At 36.6% G+C, this 20,377-nt stretch overlaps 2 protein-coding genes and 1 long non-coding RNA gene across 3 annotated transcripts; 1 reads left to right on the top strand and 2 right to left on the bottom strand.

The window, feature by feature from the left end:
- Window positions 1-1,795: 1,795 nt before the first annotated feature.
- On the bottom strand, window positions 1,796-5,490 carry LOC119084629 (probable RNA polymerase II nuclear localization protein SLC7A6OS). The gene is made up of 5 exons (XM_037194697.1): window positions 5,333-5,490; window positions 5,082-5,259; window positions 4,558-4,967; window positions 2,126-2,325; window positions 1,796-2,069 (listed from the first exon to the last, which is right to left on the bottom strand). Exons 2-5 carry the CDS (start codon window positions 5,253-5,255, stop codon window positions 1,888-1,890), a joined length of 966 nt encoding a protein of 321 aa, XP_037050592.1. The 5' UTR covers window positions 5,256-5,259; window positions 5,333-5,490; the 3' UTR covers window positions 1,796-1,887.
- Window positions 5,491-7,404: 1,914 nt separating this feature from the next.
- LOC119084627 (protein pelota) lies at window positions 7,405-20,235 on the top strand. The gene is made up of 6 exons (XM_037194695.1): window positions 7,405-7,640; window positions 7,706-7,949; window positions 8,019-8,426; window positions 8,487-8,749; window positions 19,170-19,276; window positions 19,909-20,235. The coding sequence occupies exons 1-6, from the start codon at window positions 7,600-7,602 to the stop codon at window positions 20,004-20,006; spliced, it is 1,161 nt and encodes a 386-aa protein (XP_037050590.1). The 5' UTR covers window positions 7,405-7,599; the 3' UTR covers window positions 20,007-20,235.
- On the bottom strand, window positions 12,095-16,244 carry LOC119084628. The gene is made up of 2 exons (XR_005089101.1): window positions 15,488-16,244; window positions 12,095-12,672 (listed from the first exon to the last, which is right to left on the bottom strand). It is a non-coding gene; the product is annotated as an uncharacterized LOC119084628 (long non-coding RNA).
- Window positions 20,236-20,377: the final 142 nt, after the last annotated feature.

Here is a 20,377-nt window from a genome sequence, read left to right as displayed (position 1 = left end):
CTTCCAACGAATTTTTTGATGGATTTGAGTTATGTTCGATGTTCCAAAGTTGGTTCCTAAATTTTGGGATGACAGATGATTCCTCTGGCACTTCCTAACTTCCAACGAATTTTTTGATGGATTTGCATTATGTTCGGTGTTCCAAAGTTGGTTCCTAAATTTTGGGATGACAGATGATTCCTCTGGCACTACCTATCTTCCATCGGATTTTTTGATGGATTTGAGTTATGTTCGATGTTTCAAAGTTGGTTCCTAAATTTTGGGATGACAGATGATTCCTCTGGCACTTCCTAACTTCCAACGTATTTTTTGATGGATTTGAGTTATGTTCGATGTTTTAAAGTTGGTTCCTAAATTTTGGGATGACAGATGATTCCTCTGGCACTTCCTAACTTCCAACGGATTTTTTGATGGATTTGAGTTATGTTCGGTGTTCCAAAGTTGGTTCCTAAATTTTGGGATGACAGATGCTTCCTCTGGCACTTCCTAACTTCCAACGAATTTTTTGATGGATTTGAGTTATGTTCGGTGTTCCAAAGTTGGTTCCTAAATTTTGGGATGACAGATGCTTCCTCTGGCACTTCCTAACTTCCAACGAATTTTTTGATGGATTTGAGTTATGTTCGGTGTTCCAAAGTTGGTTCCTAAATTTTGGGATGACAGATGATTCCTCTGGCACTTCCTAACTTCCAACGAATTTTTTGATGGATTTGAGTTATGTTCGGTGTTCCAAAGTTGGTTCCTAAATTTTGGGATGACAGATGATTCCTCTGGCACTACCTATCTTCCATCGGATTTTTTGATGGATTTGAGTTATGTTCGATGTTTCAAAGTTGGTTCCTAAATTTTGGGATGACAGATGATTCCTCTGGCACTTCCTAACTTCCAACGTATTTTTTGATGGATTTGAGTTATGTTCGGTATTCCAAAGTTGGTTCCTAAATTTTGGGATGACAGATGATTCCTCTGGCACTACCTAACTTCCATTGGATTTTTTGATGGATTTGAGTTATGTTCGATGTTCCAAAGTTGGTTCCTAAATTTTGGGATGACAGATGATTCCTCTGGCACTTCCTAACTTCCATCGGATTTTTTGATGGATTTGAGTTATATTCAACATTAGTGAAGTGTTTCAAGGTTGGTTCCTAAATTTTGGGATTCAGACTGATTTCTCTAGAATTTTTTTAATTTCCATTAGGTTTTTTGATGTTGTCGAAATGACATACTTACAAAAGTTGTGATATCAGTGAAAAAAACCCTTAAAGGGTAAATGTGACGCAAGTCCTTTATCTTACTTACAAAAGAACTGATATCTCGTACGCAAAAGTTTTGTAAACAAAAAATTGACTCAAAAAATTTGTGAAAGAAAATTTTACAAAAAGAAATTAGCGTCACAAGTGGCAGATGTTGGTAGGAAAATGGTTGAAAAATGTATTGAAAGAATTTAAACGGAAGAAAACCGAATCATCTGCCACCCTTTCACAAATTTTTTGAGTCAATTTTTAGTTTATGAAACTTTTGCGTACGACGCACAATGCGTCACCCTCAGCGATATTATATAGTGTTGACACTAGATGACACTAGATATGAGGTCCCCTAGTCACCTCAAAGACGTCAAAACTTCAATGAATAGTCGAAAAAAACTTGGTTGGAAGAGGAAGTGATTGAAATTCTCAAGTTATGTTTGTTCTAGGATCAGGAATGAAGTATGCAGTTAAGAGAATGCAGTGCATAGAATGTGTTCATTCGAAACAACTTCAGTAATTCTGGAGTCAGTACACACACCACGCAAACGTATTCAAAGCTTTTTTTATTAATAATATTGGCTCTTAAACAATTTATAAAAGTTGAGGTAACAGTTATACGACACCGACGACAGTCAATCCGCTAATCTGAATCATCACTACAACTTAACTCACTCATATAATCACCATCGTCGTCGACAACGCCATCGAAATAGTTATGTCGATTCAGAACGCGCTTTTTATATTTAGCATAGGCAGTGCCAAATCGATTAACATCATCAGCTGATGCTGAACCGATGCTGTCATCATCAGATAGATCGTCGTCTAAGGAGTTCAGTTTAGTTTACGAGTCTACGACACAATTTCTTAAGTACACTTACCGATATCGAGGTTGTTTACAGCTCGCATCATTTCTCTTTCGCCGACACTTTCATTGTCATCGCCTTCGTCGTCTTCGTCGGGATATTCATTGCGCCAATGACTTTCGCTATTCGAATCTTCGGAGTATGTGTCTGATTCATCGTTGTAGCCATTGCCGCCATATCTTCCGGCGTATAGGTCATCGTTCAACGGGTAGACACTGTAGAATGTTTGGACTTTGAATTTTTTGTAACTTTTTTTTTTGAGAAAGAAAGGATTTAGTCGAAGATTCCTTATTATGTTTAGTAGCCTCAAATAGTCATAAAATCGAGCCCTACTACTGTGACGTCGCTTTTATTTGAAAATGTGAGTTTTAACAGTTGATCTACTCATACAACCACACTGATCATTCGTGTTTTATGTGAGAAATAGATACTTCATCTGTGTTTTCGCTTCTTAATCAATAAACGCCTCCTGACACTCGAGTCTTATCTAATCTAATCCCTTATTGAATGATGCAGAATGTAAGGATGGATTCTGTTCTTGGACAGCCTACCGAAATCGGAGCGATTTTGTAGAGGAAAGAAGCTTTTTTATGTGACTGTGTCGCAAGTGGGAGGTGACCAAAATCTGAAAATTGCAATGTTTTTCTGACAAAGGTGATGAGGCACATGACCGACCAAAGTATCATTTGATAGCTAAAGTCATATATGGGCCAACATGGGCAAAATGGGTGGTTGTCGATGACATCTACCGTGATCAACATCTCTCTGAAAAAAATGAGCATTTCATACTGAAATAGATGATCTTTGGAGGGTGCAGTAGCTTTGCTAAAATACCATCTGTCACACAGCACTCTGTCTCAACTTTCAAATGATATCTCACATGCGTGAGTAGTTGCAGTTCCTGGTTCTCGACATATCAGTGTAATTGCTACTACTAATGCATGTGCTCAGACAGAGTACTCTAAAAGCAAACGTTTCTTTATATCGAAAGGTATTTTAGCAAAGCTACAGCACCCTTCAAAGTTCACTTATTTCAGTATGAAATCCTAATTTTTTCAAAGTGATGTTGCTCACTATAGATGGCGTCGACCACCCATATAACCCATGGTGGCCAGTAACTACATGACCTCAGCTATCCAATGATACCCGATGATACCATGGTCGGTCATGTGCCTCGTCGACTGTGGTAGAAAAACAGGTAAGCAAATTACAATTTTCAGATTTCCTCTCACTGTATCGCCAGTGGCCGGAAAAAAAATGTCCGATTTTGGTAGGCTGTTTTTCAAAAGAATTCCTCAAGTAAATCGTTACAGATATTTCTGCTGGGAGCGTTTAACGACAATTTTCTGATCCAATTTCATAATACAGTGTTTAAGGAGAGCGATTTTTGACCACTTTGTTTACACTGGTCTCGGGGTCACACGTCAAAATGAGAGAAATCACATACAAATTTAAACTGGGCTCAATTCTCAATTTCTTTTTTCATTGATGAATAATTGACAGCTGACCCGGAGACCAATTAAATTTAACTGGTTTTCGCTCTCCTTAAACACTGTATATAGTGTTCAAAGAGAATGTCAAAAAGAGTGTTCACCCATCGAGCTCAGTTAAATTAACTGGTTTTTTCCTAGTTAACTGGACTTTTACATACAAATTTTGACGTATCACCCAACGGAACCAGTTAATTTTTCTCTCTTTTAAGTGCCCATTCCACTTAAAAAAAGTACGCCGTGAGAGAGCCGTTAGAGCGCCGTGAGAGAGCAAACTGTCAAATAAACAAAGAAAAATCGAAAAAATTCAATTTTGTCTCTCACACGGAGTACTTTTTTTGGTAAGAGGAAACTAAGCATTACGCTCTTTGAACACTGTATTGAATCAATCAGGATAGTCGACAGAGCTACACAGATAACGAAACACGATCAGAAATTCGTCCAATTAATTGACATTCGAGTGGCACGTTGAACACAAAAATATTTTGAAAATAAAAATGTGCTAAACTGCAAAAATGAATCAGTGAGAACAAAGGCAACCGGCGGCCAGACCCATCTAAATTGAATTGAGAGACTTACAAGTGTACAAAAAAAATGATAGCCAACACACGTTTTTATTTTCAAAATATTTTATTCAAAGAACATCATATATTGAGCCAATGAGTCACAAAAAAAAACTTGTAGAAAAAGAGAAAAACTTAGGCGGTAGAGAGAAAAAAAAAATTTGGGGTTGATCGCAGCACAACAAAAGAGACAATAAAATATAGAGAAGCGGACATTTTATTGTCTCCACTGGTATGCCGATTATTATTATAAAAAAATACTTAAATTCTTAGTACTTGACGACGTTATTGTAATAAAAAAAAATTCAACGAAAAAGATGATTTTCCGAGAGAAAAGAAAAACGGAATTTAAATAACAGTCGATGTAATAACCACATGACCACCATAAACAAACCTTAATAAGTCGTTCACCAAATTGGTGTCCATTTCAGTCAGATCGTTTGTGTCGGTTAGATAAATATCGTAAACGAAATCGTTGGATGTCGATTGTTGTGCATCCTGTTGTTGGCTTGATGTAACGGCCGTGGACGACGACGGAGATAATGTTGGCAGTGATTGTGCGCTATCATCTTTAGCTGGTGTATTACTCTCAACATCGACGACAGTAATACCTTTCGACTCTTCGCCATGCCCTTCGTCCGCAGCTCGATAGCAGTTTACGATTTTGAAGCGATTTTCCTGTGAATTTTGTTTTGTCTCGTCACGACAACGGTCGGTTGGATTTGTTGGCACTCTTGTCTTAGTTGCTAATGATTTCGCTTCATCTTTGGTTAATTTGGAAATGTGACTTGTAATGCAATCGTCCTTGAATAAAGAAAAAAAAAATTGTTTGACATGAGCGACCATTGAACAATGGTGATTGTGGGAACGAAGAAAAAGAAATGGTTTTCGTGTGTACACCATGTTGTAGTTATTTACCTGGCTATCAACGGTTCCAGCAAATTTCAAGATTGTATTCGTTTCGCAGCTGGTTGATAGCAAACTCGAATGTTGGTGATTGTTTGAAAGGTCATCAGTCTTGCGTTTCTTGAGAACAAATGCATTTTGTGGTTGTTCATCGATACGACGTTTAACACGAATAACAGCAGCCATATCGCTTGTGTAGAGAATAAAATAAATTTTTTTAATATCAATCCGACAAAACTAGTACACTCGACATGAAGACTTACAGTTTTTTGTTAATTTGTTTGATTAGTAAAGCTAGAATTTCACAATAGTCTCCTGCAGAAACGACTTTAATTTTAATCGTTTCTTTTTTCTCGCTAAAGTCAAACTGATTTGATTTGCGAACTTGATTTCTTTCACCTTGTCGATAAGTTTTCGAAATTCGAATCAAATTGCACTCGAGCAATGAGTTTGATGCATGCCCTGATGGTAAAGGGTGGTAAGTATTCAAACACTTCGATAAATAAAACAAGAATCAGTCTTAACCATTTGCACTCAGACCCCTCTTTTTACATTCTTAGACCTCTTTTATAAAACAGAAAATGTGTGCATTGTGCCGACTGACGTGAATTTGATGGCTTAAATAAAATGTATAAGCCAAAACATGTTATGCATGAACTTGACGTACTGAATTAGTCGAGTAGAACAAAGTTTTCATACCTATGACCAAAAAAGTGCGATTTTGGCGTCTATTGGTGGCTATTGGCGACTATTTGTGACTGTTCCGATAAAGAATCACGCGGGAAAATACTGTGTCAGGTGGATTACGCGGGAAAATACTGTGTCAGGTGGTTTTTGATGCCAATGGTCGTCAATACACACCAATAGCCGTCAATAGACACCAATATCAGTCAATAGACACCGATAGTTACCAATAAACGGCAATATTGTCAACAATAGACGCCAATAGTTCCCAATGGAAGTAGGTGGGACAAGATTTGCTAGCGTAGTGTCACCCTAGTAAAATTCAAAAAAAAACGAGAAAACTACCAAAAATTCCGTGCGTTTAACTGTTCGTACTTTCTACACATAGCGACGCGAAAGAGACCTAATCCAATTCTTTTGTATTCCAGCCGAGTTTGACTGAAATACGAAAGAAAAATTTGGATGAAGAACAGTAAAGTATAGTTTCCACTTAAAAAGAGCACTCCGTTTAGCCTCCGTTTACATGACAGTTGTAAAATAGAACAAAGGAAATGTCAAGTAAACGGAGTAAAAAATTGAAATAAATTCAATTTCCACTCCGTTTGCGTGACAGTTCTTTTGTTCTATTTTACAACTGTCATGTAAACGGAGGCTAAACGGAGTTCTCTTTTTAAGTGGAAACTATATACTTAAGACCTTTAACTTTACGGTCAAGGAAAAATTTATTTTCATTGAATGGTGATTAAACAAAAATTACCTAAAATCAATCTTAATTTTCGGCCCCATCGCATGGTAATCTTTATTCTTTTGCATTTCAGAGTTTCACTGAATATGTAACGGAACTGTGGAGATTGCAATAATTTTTGCTCGATTTTTTGCGTAATGAGAGCATCTTTATTCGTTGCTTCATTTCTCTATTTTCAAACGCTGGAAATAACAAAAGAATCGTTACAGTTGTTTATTTGTGATTTTCTATAATATAGAGTGTTAGAAGCGCGAAAGAAGAGAGCAAAAAGAAAATTGAACAATTGGTTTCGATGGGTGATATGTCAAAATTTGCATGGAAATTTAAATGAGTTCGATGGGTGACATTTTTTTCACCTCTTTAAACAATCTGTATACGCGTGAAAGTCGCACACAATTATACGGATTCCTCAATCCGTTCTTTAAATATACACAAATTTTGAAGAAGGATAAAGAAAAATAGAAAAACGAGTAATTATATGAGCGTCTTTCTTCATATCTCGCGTGTATTAAGTAAAATTACGTTTAATTTCCAACGTTTGAAGATAGACCAATGAAGCAACCAATAAAGATGATCTAATTAAAGCAAAATGTACATTTTGCCAAGGTTCTTGAAGAACAGGTTAAGACAACTCTGAGTTGATCACGAAGGCGGTGAGACACAATTTGCGTCAAAAATATTTTATTTTTAGTTGATTTCTCACACTATCTGTAGTGAGTGCGTTTATGAAATTTAGTGTCACCCTCTGTGGTTGTCTTAACCTGTTCTTTCAGAACTTTGACATTCTGCAACTATACAAATACAAAAATCATACACAGCCGTTCGTTTGAATCTTGACCGCTGTCCGAAACATCCTGAAATCGGTGGTTTTCATCGTTTTCATTCTCCATATTCGAAAACGGCGATGAGTGCATTTCATGCACAAAAACAAATGTCATGACATGACGTGAACGTAACGTGGTAAAATAGTAAATAAGAAATTAAATGAAAAAAGGGAAATGTTATCCTCGGTTCTACTATTTAAATGCCATCGGTGCCGTTATCTAAAGTGATACTATAACAAATTGTCGTTTCGAACACACAGAAATTCAGAATCAAAACATGAAGTTAGTTAGCAATAGAGTCGATAAGGGTGGTGCGGGGTAAGACTGATTGTCAAAACTATGTTGACGATTCGTTGCTAACGTTTTTGTTCGTTACTTTACAGATCTGTTATACTGATTCCGGAAGAGTCTGAAGACATGTGGCACGCATACAATTTAATATCCGAAGGAGACAATGTCCGTTCCACGACAATTCGAAAAGTACAAAATGAAACTGCCACTGGATCATCGAGTAGTAATAGGATCCGGACAACACTCAAGATATCCGTGGAAAACATTGATTTCGATACTCAGGCCTGTGTGCTGCGCCTCAAAGGTCGAAACGTTGAGGAAAATCAATATGTTAAAGTGAGTAGCCAATTCGGTTCGCAAGCCAGCACTCGATGTTAACGAATGTTTTGTTCTTGCGGTGTACAGATGGGTGCATATCATACGCTCGATCTGGAACTCAATAGGAAATTTGAATTATTCAAACCGGAATGGGATTCGATATCGCTGGAACGAATAGAAATGGCGTGTGACGTTACGCAGCATGCCGATTTGGGCGCTGTAATAATGCAAGAAGGTTTGGCCCACATCTGCTTGATTCAATCCAGTATGACAATAGTGCGCAGCAAAATTGACGTAAATATTCCACGGAAGCGTAAAGGAAATGTGTCCCAGCACGAAAAGGGTTTAAACAAATTCTACGAGGCCGTAATGCAAGGCATTATGCGTCACATCAATTTTGTTGTCGTTAAATGCGTTCTGGTCGCATCGCCCGGATTCGTCAAGGACCAGTTCTTCGAATTTATGATCCAGCAGGCTGTCAAATCGGACAATAAGGTAAATTGGTGATGTCGGCGCACGTTGATTAGCACCGGATGTTCAAACATCTGATTTCAGGTGCTCCTAGAAAACCGAAGTAAATTCATGCTGGTGCATTCGTCGTCCGGATTCAAGCATTCGTTGAAAGAAATCCTTCAAGATCCGTCGGTTGTGTCGAAGATGTCCGACACAAAGGCTGCCGGTGAGGTCAAGTCGCTGGAAACATTTTACTCCATCCTTCAGTCGGAACCGGCAAAAGCTTTTTATGGTAAAAAACATGTGATGAAAGCTGCTGAGTCGCAAGCCATAGAAACTCTTCTCATTTCGGACAGCCTTTTTCGGTGAGTTGCTTTGTTCCTATTTGCTCGCGTTATTGCAGTACGAGCAGGTGCACGTCTACAAAAACGAATTCAATGGAAATTGTCATAGCAAGTAAACGTAGACAGTGTGTGGGTTCCGGGGTGATTTGTCTGCTAAGCATATTTTCCTGTAAACGCAGATTTTTTTGGTAAAATTTTGGTTGTTTCCAGTCAAATTTTTTTTTTGGTAAAAATTATTTGGCAGATGATGAGAAAAACTAAGCCAGCTTGTTTGAACTAATTGGGTGTAAAATTCATTTTAGAAATTGTATTTCAAAGACTGCGTCACACTTTTCTCGAAGAGATTTTTGTTGGGATATCACTCGTTTTAGAAGTTTTAGAACACTGCTTTTTATAACAGTTTGAAAATTTGACGAAAATCGAAAATTCGACGAAAATCGAAAATTCGACGAAAATCGAAAATTTTGACGAAATTCGAAAATTTGACGAAAATCGAAAATTTGAAAATCGAAAATTCGACGAAAATTCGAGGAAAATCGAAAATTTGACGAAAATCGAAATTCGAAAATTTGACGAAATTTGACGAAATTCGAAAATTTGAAGAAATTTGAAAATTTGACGAAATTTGACGAAATTCGAAAATTTGACAAAATTTGACGAAATTCGAAAATTTGACGAAATTTGAAAATTTGACGAAATTCGAAAATTTGACGAAATTTGAAAATTTGACTAAAATCGAAAATTTGACGAAATTTGACGAAAATCAAAAATTTGACGAAATTTGAAAATTTGACGAAATTCGAAAATTTGACGAAATTTGAAAATTTGACGAAAATCGAAAATTTGACGAAATTCGAAATTTGACGAAATTCGAAATTTGACGAAAATCTGCCACCATTCAAGAAATATCTCTAAAACCCCAATTGACCCACCCATTTCCAACTTTCGACATTTTTCACAAATGCCCTTCTTTTCTACTCGTAAAACTCTGAGACTTTGCCGAAGAAAGTAATTCTCTATCTGCCACCATTCAAGAAATATCTCCAAAACCCCAATTTACAACTTTCGACATTTTTCACATATGCCCCTCTGTTCTGCTCGTAAAACTCTGAGACTTTGCCGAAGAAAGTAACTCTCTATCTCTCATAATCGCAAAAATATTAGTCCTTTCATCCTACGCTCGAGTAGCTCAAAATTTGGTCACTCTAATCACTCTAGCTCAAACGAATCTGCCCCGATTTTTTAAATTATTTTTTTATTCGAATCGTGTTACGAATACCTTTCATTTGATGGGTCGCACGCCTCTAAAGGTTTCAATACAGCTAAGCTACAGCCGAAAGCGCGTTCCCGACCCTCGAAAACCACACTCAGAAACCACTTCGAGGCCAATAAAACAAAATTTTGGTTTTTCCTGGGGTAATGACGTACCACATATTCATTATTATGCCCACCCTGAGGTTCCTGCAAAATTTCATGGAGATTGGCTGACTGGTTTCCGAGATCGACCGTCGATAGATAGATAGATAGATAGAAACATACAGACTACAGAGTAAGTTGAAAGATTTTGATTGTTTGGGAAAAGTCAATTTGGTGTATTTTGTATGAAAAGTGACCAATTTCAAAACGATGTATCTCCGGCAATTTTAAACCTACATAGTCGAGTGATAGCTCGTTTTGCTCGTATTTGAAGCGAGAATAAAATAGAATATGTGTTGTGTGGTGATATAAACCAAAGGGTAGAAACTGAAATGTTCGGCTATATATAGTTGCCGCGTCTCAAAAAATTTTCTTCGTTCTTTTTTTGGAAGTTAGACTGCGTCAAGTCCCCCGCTATCGCTCCGGACATGATTTCTCATCTTTCTTCAAGTGCCCGTTCCTTTCGGATGAGTGGAATTGTTATCCATTCTTCATAAATAAGTGGTTCGAGTTATTTTTTACAATGATTACGTGCATCTGGAGTCGGTTAAAGCTGATTTCCACATATCTTCGGGGTAAATTTCCTCTAACATGTAGCGAAATCAGCTTTAACCGACTCCTGATACACTTAATTAATGTCAGAATTGCTTCAAATAACTTAAACCACTTATTTATGAAGAATGGACATCAATTCCACTCATCTTAAAGTAACGGGAACTTGAAGATGGAGATAATAAATTGAAAATTTCGTCGTAGAGTGGCCTTGCTACAAACAAAATGTCGTAACAGATACTTGTTGTGAGGCTGGTATGCCAAGTGTGGTATCGTTGGAAAGCTAATACTGCTGGCTGATCAGCCATTATTGTTTTGTTGCAGACATGATCAATCTGTGTATTGCAGATGAGTCCTAGTTTCGCCGAGGATGGTGAAAATAAAATTTTTCAAATATTGTACAATTCAGACAAATTTTGTAAAATCCATTTTCGGCGTTTAATAGAGCATGGAATCCTCTACCGATATAGCCATTCAAAGAGTTTCAAACTTTCTTCGTCTTGGACATATCACCATTCAAAGATGTCGAATTTTCGACTTTAGCTGGCTGTAGCTACGTGGTCAAGTTGTTGAGGGAAGCCATTTCAACACGAATTAGCTTAGAATTAGTCCCTCTATCCGTTGCGATAACAATCTCTATTCAAATTGACTCATCGGTCCCGCACGGCCATGAGTGCCGGTTCTCCGAAACGGCTGGATGGATCCGCGAACTGAATGTGGTTCTCTATAGTACTCGAGTCCCTCGAAAAAAAAAATCAGAGGTGGTGTCGCGACTCTTTTTAAGTTTTGTTCAACCCCACCGTGCGTGTAGCGTTGGAGTATTGACTGTGAGATTTTGATTCAACTTTTCATAGTAGTGAGCTCACTCTGCGAGATTTCGCATTCATTTTGGATGCTTCTTTAGTCGTAACTGTCGAAGGCAAAATATTTACATTTCGCCAATAAAATTAGACAAATCGCACTTCAAAATTGTGTCAACTACCACAATACGGTCGACTGTTAAACCAACGAACTAAAAATAAATAAGCTCAACGAACCATGCGCATACACAATTCTCTATAATTCTGGCCGCATATACAAACCACGTGTGCTTGATCAATGCTCCGTGCGAGACTTACATTTTTACGCAACTCAATTTATCACACTCGGCATTTGGGTCTACGCATTGATTATAGCTTTGCTGTTACTTTTGATGCCATATACTCTTGTGATGTGAATTTTATCTTTAGCAGACGATGATAACATTATAGCATCAACAGCGCGCCACTCTCAATGTGTTACTAATTATTTTATAGGCATTTCTGTCTAGATGCTGTGAATGATTTTAATTCGACACACGTTTCGTTCTACATTTTTTTCTAATTTTTTTTTTTAATTTTTTTTTTCGTCTTTTTTCTCTTTACAAAGCTTGTTATCACAAAAAATACAAAAATTTAATTCTAATTTGCTAAAATTATGTACCATCGACACGACAGTCTCGTATTCGCCGATTGTATTTGTCTTTCAGTTTCTTATCTACTCCGCCATGGTGTTCCAATTCACTCGTACAACTGCTCACATTCCGTTGATTGACGGTGATTGCAAACAGTTGATTATTCATTTGATTGTTCAGTTGGTTGTTTCGGTTTTTCAGCAATTTTCTGTTGCTATCTACGTTATCGGCAATCGTTTTAAATGCCAATTCGCGAGGCATTGCCTTGTCACACTTTTTATTCAAAATATTCGGAAGACCGTTACTGCCAATGGTGTAATCCGGTTGTATGTAATCCGACGTCATGATCTCACTCACCGAACGGAGAAATAATAATCGAAAATTGTAATGACACCAACGACACCAATATTTAAAATAACATTGAATTCACGATGCGATATTAGAACAGTTGCATTTCATTTATATTTAAGTTCAATTCATCCAATGTGTTGTGTACGTTACGTATTCCAATCGAAGCGTTGAATATACATTTATTATCTCTGGTCTGGTGAAATATATAAAATAAACGAACACACAATTAATGAAAATTTCGTTTCAAGTTCAAATTTATAGTCGAGGGTTTTCATGTGTGAAGTGTAATGCATGTGGACTGATATGTTATATCAGCAAATTTTTGAGTCGTGATTTGATTGTTTGGAATAGGAGGGGATAAATCACTCTTGCGAGTCTTGGGACTATTTTGGAGGAGTGACTGTTTGTGGGAAAACATTTTCACACGTTTTTCTCAATTTTCCCAAAAATAATGTTTGGGAAAATTGAGGAATCTCGCATCTAAGAAAATGTTGACAAATTCGAGAGAAAATATGGGATAGGGATATTGCCTTCCCGACACAGTTCTTGCGTTGAAGGGATTATCCCATCGATAAAATATGCTTTCTGATCAAGTGGCTAATAATACTCTCGCGTATGCGAGGGGATCTGTAAAGGCACTTTGAAAGCAATCGTTTCACGATAGACGGGCTTGAACCGTACCTACCTATACCCGATTCGATATGCGCAAAAGCGAGATCGAAATGGGTGGAGGGTAAACACTTGGAGCGCTGGAATGCGTACGAGGGAGGCGCTCACACGAAGCGATTCGTCCCGAGGCCGAACGCTAGATGGGCCAAAGATTTGCTCAGTATGGACCGGAAATGCATAAGGAGGGTGGTTGGTGCAATTACTGGACACTGTGGGCTGAATCGGCACCTCAATAAGCTAAGGCTCTCGGCGACTCCTTGGTGCTCCTGCGGATTAGAAGAAGAAACGGGCATACACGTCATTTGTGAATGTCCTAAATATCTTCAACTAAGACGCAGGCTCCTTGGAGATTACGTCGTACATCCCTCCGAAGTTGTCGCCCTGGGACCTGCCACTTTGGACAGATTCCTGTCGGCGACCGGAAGGTTGTCTTGATTTAAATGATGACCGGGAAGGAAACAAAGGATCACAAGATCTGTGTTTCAAGATCACCTAGGTGATCGTCCCACCCTGATAAAATCGTTTCACGATAGGTGATGCCTACGCAAAAATCGAAGTTCTGTAGATGAAGCACGTCCTCAGTTATATGAAGGGCTGAAAGGAAAATTCATTCAGAACTTGCAATTTTAAATGAAAATGGATTTGGCAAACTTTCATTAGCCTCTAATTCATTTTTAAAGTCTTCTACAGTCAATGAACCCTTAAACAACCATTTTTCCCAACATTTGCCAATATTTTGGTTAGTTTTAACCAAACGTTAGAGTCTTAGGCTTAATTCAATCCAAACATTGGATTCACGATTTGTGAGGTGTCGCTGTCAATTAAAAGAAACTCATTCTCTTGTAGGCATCGATTGACACAAAGTACTAGGATGTTGAACGTAAATCACATTCAATTTTAAGGAATACTGGCAATGCAATTTCAGTTCAAAATGAGATGAGTGTTACTGTAGTTTCAATGTTAACTACCTAACTACTTTTGCACATAAAATTTGATCAATTATTCGACAAGTAGAGAACTTGCTCCGTATAGTAAATAGTAGTGTAGAAGGGCTACATTAAGGTTACACATTTTGTTTCGGTTTCAGCTGATCGTTTCTCTTTTTTCATACATCAGTGAATAGACGCGTATTCTCATTCAATCGTACGTGTAAAGAGAAATAAGTGCGTTTACATAGTGTAGCAATAGTTATTTATGCAAAAAAAATTGCGGAATGCAGTTGTTTTTGTCACTAGATGTCGCTTCGCTCGTTTGACAATCATATCGTGTGACAAAAACACCTAATTGCACACAACGCAAGCTGCGAGAAGTGAACTATCGAAATGCAAATACATCAAAAAAGAACTTTCAATTTCCCTAGAAACCCTTTCCAATTAATCATTCACTGTCATGGTTTTGTGTCTACAATTCCGGCTTTCGATTGTACCGCAATTCATAAATTTCTCTTTTTATCGATCAATTTATTGGTTTCTGCCTGTAACCACCAGTTACTTTTTGTCACTAGTGAAAAGCATGAAAATAGTAATTTATGCAACTAGTTGCGAAAAGTGGTAATTTTTGTCACTCTATAGATGTGATGTTATCAAACGAGCGAAGCGAGTTTGACAACCACATTGTGTGACAAAAACTACCACTTTCGCAACGTGTTGCATTCAACGTTTTCTGCAACCAGCTGTGAAAAATGAACAAACGATAACTCTGCCTTTAAAATACATTCCACTGTATGAACGATCAAATTGACTGAATTTTGTTCGCTTCACAAATTGGTTCACTGCGATTATATATCTCAATAGCCAAATGGTTAGAGGGTGTTGCTCGATAAGCATTTTGATTTTTGGTGTCGGGGTTCAAAATTTGGTTAGGGTAGAATTTTCATTTACGTTTAATGGTTCAGAAGGAGTGGTGAAAAGTAAATCCGTTTCACCACTAGTGGCGAAAAGTATAGAAATGCAATGAAAAAAAGACACACATGAAAAAGTTCAGGTTTCGCAGCGCAGTTGCAGAAGTTCACTGTTCGAAGCTCAGTTGCGGAAACGTCATTCTAATACACTATGTAAACGCAATTTTCTCTTTACACTACCAACCAACGACCACCAAAGACCAACTGAAGCAAAAGACACAAAAGTGTAACCTAAATTTTGAATTTAACTGTAAATGAATGCCAATAAAATTGAGGCATCCATCGTCGTGAATTGCTTAATTTTTTCGTTAAATCGGTAAAACTTTGTTTAATCGCCCCAGGCCATACACGTTTAATTCACACACATCAAAACTCTCTCACTATAAACGATGGTTCACTGACATATTTTGCGGTTAATTAAATATTTAAATATTCGTACATTCTTTATTTATTGCACGGCATGAAAGATATACGTTGTTTTCGTACACTTTTTCTTTTTGATGAGTTGAGAGTATAAAGTGGGTAACAATACTGCTACTTGTTTCGTTGTTGCCCGGAATTTTATTTTATTATTTTGTTCAAATAAACTAAATTTTTTTAAATTTACTTGTGACTCCTATTTGAGGTACCTTGAGTTAAATATTTTGTTGTAGAATTAAAAGAGACGATGCTTTAACGTTCTTGCGCTTGTATTTCCTGAATAACAATGGACTTGACTGATAAATTTAATATTTTTCGAAACCTGAATGAACACACAATTATGCGCGCAAGAATTTTAATCAACGCTTGTATGCCATAACAATATGTAGACGGCGAATGCCAAGTAAAATTGCGTTGATTTCATCAACGATACATACGAATATAACATTTCTTAATCGAGTTTTTTTTTTGTACAAACAAATTTCCATTAAAAATAGTCCATTGATTGAATGTAAATTTATGCAAGAAGAATAAATGTAAAAAAAAAACTTTTAAAATATTAACTAGATCATGACACAAGCATATTCATTCATTCACATCTAAATGCGCATTAAATAAATATAAAATTAATTTGAATTTTATCTACAACCGAAACCAAAAAGAACAACAAGAAGACGAAGAAAAACAAATATCCAAACAAAAACAAGAACACACAACAACGAAACCTTCCTAGTCGAATGCCGGTTATATTTGGAATAAGACTTTAGTCTCTTGATGTTCTGTTATGTTCTCTAGTCGCCGTTCTCTTTGATATTTTAGGTACAGCGTTGTTGGTTTGGTTGGAATTGGTTTTTTTTTCCTGTAGTCGAATGATGTGAGATGTAAGATATGAGAAAATTGAAAGGTAGAAAAATAGTTTTATTGTCAAATTTTATTGCTGGATTGGTTTCCATGTAAGATGCTCCACCTACATAACTTGTCGTAATTTTTATTGTTACGGATCTCATATCGTTGTAGAGCGATGGAATTCGATTGAAGACAATTTTAAAGAGCGTTTCGTGAAGGTTGGAGGAGGATTTTTTTTTTAAAGAAAAGGTCAAGCAACAGTGTCTGTATATAGTAGATATGTAATGAGGCAGGTACTGGGAAATAGAAGTGGTGTAGAGTAGAAAAAGTGCAATACGGACTTTATGGATTCCATTTTACATAAGGCAGAACGTCACACACCACTCGAATTCTGCGTGTCTGCCTCGAAGCAGAGCCTAATATTTGGGAATCGTTTTTGAGAATTTTTGGGAATTTAGGGAATTTTTGGGAATTTAGGAAATTTTTGGGAATTTAGGGAATTTTTGGGAATTTTGGGAATTTTGGGAATTAATTCCCAAAAATTCCCAAGAAATTTCTTTTCTTTGCATTTTTATAATTAAATGCTCGTAAAAGATCAGGAAAAGTTCAAAAAGCTTTAAAAACTATGAACAAGCAAAAAAAAATTGGATTTTTTTTGGAATTTTAGTGAACTTTTGATAATTGGTTCTTAAATATTATGCTCTGAAGGATATAATTCTCGTCGATGTACTCGCACCAGCCAGGGCGTATACTCTAATTGTAGGTCTCTCCAAAGCCGACATTAGTACAACACCACAATAATTTAAGAGCAATCTACACTCCGACCCCCTATGAAATACATTTTTAATGATAACTTTTTATTCGAATTATTTTTGAAAAAAGTGGCCTCATCGTTTGGTGCCAGAACATATAAGGTTTCGATAGCCACTGGAATTGTCCAGATTGATGCGAAAAAACTCAAAACTCCTAAAATTTGTAATTTTGTGATATTTTTTGGACTTTTGAGTTTTCTCGGCGTAGACTGCATCAATCTTGACAATAAACCGCGAGCGTTAGTCCATATTATTTTTATTTCAATGAACACATCAAAAACACACTGAAAATGTATATTGATATTGGAAAAGTGGAATTTGAAATTCTTAATTTCAGTTTAAAAAGCCGCTCCAATTTTCAAAAAATCTCGCGCTTGAAAAAAAAAACAATTTCGTGACTTAACAAATTGAGATGTTTTATTTGTTGACAGTTTGTTTTAATTGTGATCACCGAGATAACCAAAAAACCAACACTAACAAACAAAATATTCCTATCAGCTGACAGATACCTAATATCACATATCACATTTCGATTCTTTAGAGGTTCCGTACGTGAGTTCATCATGGCAGTGATTTTTTTAATTAATTTCTATAAAAAAATATAAAAAGTTTTTATAACAAAACTAAACTTTTATTAAAAAAGGCTCGCGGTTTATTCTGGTGGCTATCGAAACTTTATATGTTTTGGCACCAAACGATGAAACCACTTTTTTCAAAAAATATTCTAATAAGAAGTTATCATCGAAAATGTTTTTCATAGAAGGTCGGAGTGTAGACTGCTCTTAAAATAATTGTTTTTGAGTTATAGCCGCAAAAAGGTTTTCGGTACCCTCTGACATGCTTTCACCTTTGAACACTTTAACCGAAAATTTAAAAAAATGTTCGAAAAAAATGAAAGATACGATTCTCTAGAATTGAAGACGAATCTATCACTCCTTAAAATCGGAGACCACTTGTTCCACTATCACCATCACCTCCAGTTTTGGCGATATGCCGCTTAAGCTCAATTTACTGAATATATTATATTCAATATGTTCTGAAATATTTGTTGTGTTTTTTGGGAATTTTTGGGAATTTTTGAAATTTTAGGGAATTTTGGGAATTTTTGGGAATTTAGGGAATTTTTGGGAATTTAGGGAATTTTTGGGAATTTTAGGGAATTTTGGGAATTTAGGGAATTTTTGTGAATTTTTGGGAATTTTTGGAAATTTTTGGGAATTTTTGGGAATTTAGGGAATTTTTGGGAATTTTTGGGAATTTTGGGAATTTAGAGAATTAATTCTCAAATATTAGACTCTGCCTCGAAGGGAATATTATTTGTAAAATTTAACGATATTTGTGAAGTTTCCGTCAAACGAATTTAACGAATTTTCTGCAAAATTTCAGAATTTTAACGAAATTTTGCTGGATTTGTGAAATTTTGACAAATTTCGCGAAGCTCCAATTTCATAAATAATAGGCCCTGCTTGCCTCGTGATACAAAAAAAGGTAACGAAAATCTTATAGGTATTGACTTGGAGATGACACTGAAACGATTCTATCAAAGCGCTGTCTGCGTTGATTCTATCCATTAAATTAGTTGCGATATTGAATACTTCGGCAATGTGTCGAACAGTGTGCTAATCACTAAATCTGGTAATTCTATCATGTTTAATGAGTCTAGTGTTTGATACAAAATCTTTTACTTCATTTGTTTTGACCTGCATTTTACTAAATTAGACCACAATGACTGGAGGTAATCGACTAATTTTATAGATGCTGTGGATAACAGATAATAGTTAGCGTTCTATCAACAGCTATAATTCACTAAAACTCACCGTTTAGTTTACTGTCGATTGGAATGTGAAAATTTCACATCCTTTATCAACTTTCCTTTATGCGCGTGAACTCCCTTACTAACCTGATTTGCTAACAGCGGAACAACTGCATTCATACTTGTGTAACCTTCTGTAGGCCCAATATTTCGTGACTGCTTTCACTCAAAATTCCATACAATCATGGATGGTATCATATAGGAATGACAAATCTGTTTCTCAATTCCAGATGTCAAAATGTGGCCCTTCGTAAAGAGTACGTAAACCTGGTCGAATCTGTGAGGGATAGCGGTGGAGAAGCGAAAATATTTTCTAGCATGCACATATCCGGTGAACGTAAGTATTTTCTTTTGTTTTTCTTTTTCATTTTTTTTCTTTCTTTTCTTGTCTTCAACTCAATCTCTCTACAAAATATTGTCTCTGAATTATTGGTGCAGTTAGCTCGCACATATTGCAACATGAATGAGTTGTGTGAGACCTAAAATAAAATCAAAGGGAACGCCGTTCACAGAATCTATTTTCGGAGGAAAATGATTTATACGGAAGCCAAGATTACGAGATGGTTATTTATATAACAACAGTCGTTCATAAAATGTGTAGATTTGAAATGCGTGCCAACGGATCAGGGAGTGTAGTAGGGTCAGACGAAGCGTTACGCTAAATTTCGGTTTACTTTCTATGTAGGAATAGTTTTGGCTATCCGGATTGGCTTTGGACTATGAATTACGTCCGTTCAAGTTTAAAAACCAACAATTTTGTGAATTGGAGAGAGAGCTAATCTTAGAGCCAATAGACTAGAAGCACTCACAACATTCGTGGAATTTGCTTTTAAAAATCAGAATTTTCGACGATTATAACTCGTTTCAGCAGAATTTTAACTAACCTCCGCTGTGTGTGATGCTTTGGCTTGAGTCTTGACCCATTTACCGACACCGCATTCTTTGTCTAATTTCTACATTTCATTTCAGAGCTGTCCCATCTTACTGGTGTCGCAGCCATTCTGAGATTTCCAATGCCCGAATTAGAAGATGACGATGATGACGACGACGACGCTGATGATAAGTGACTGGGATGCTGTTCGAGTGTGTCATTGTTTAATCGCAAAATGATGATTTTTTTCATGAACCATCTTCACCATTCGCGACATTTTGTACATTTTGATTTTGTTAACCCATCCTTTTGTTTTGTTATTTATTTGATTACAGATTTCGAACAAAATTCTACTACTGTTCATGTTGAGAAAGCGCAGATGTTCGTAATGTGTCCAATGTAAATAAATCGATAAACTGTACACGGCTTGTGGTGTTAACTATTGGGCCAGCTTCATAGGCGTTTCAGTTTTGTGATGGTCCTCAGTATGAGCTGGTCAAGTACTGTTGATGCTGAGCTTCGCTTGAATACAAAGCACTGTTTCTTCTCCTTTTCCTGCTTCTCGTT

This window comes from Bradysia coprophila, unplaced genomic scaffold, assembly GCF_014529535.1.
Source record: "Bradysia coprophila strain Holo2 unplaced genomic scaffold, BU_Bcop_v1 contig_87, whole genome shotgun sequence".
Classification (NCBI taxonomy): domain Eukaryota; kingdom Metazoa; phylum Arthropoda; class Insecta; order Diptera; family Sciaridae; genus Bradysia; species Bradysia coprophila.
The sequence above is the reverse complement of the archived record's forward strand: the minus strand, read 5'-3'. Positions and strand labels throughout refer to the sequence as shown.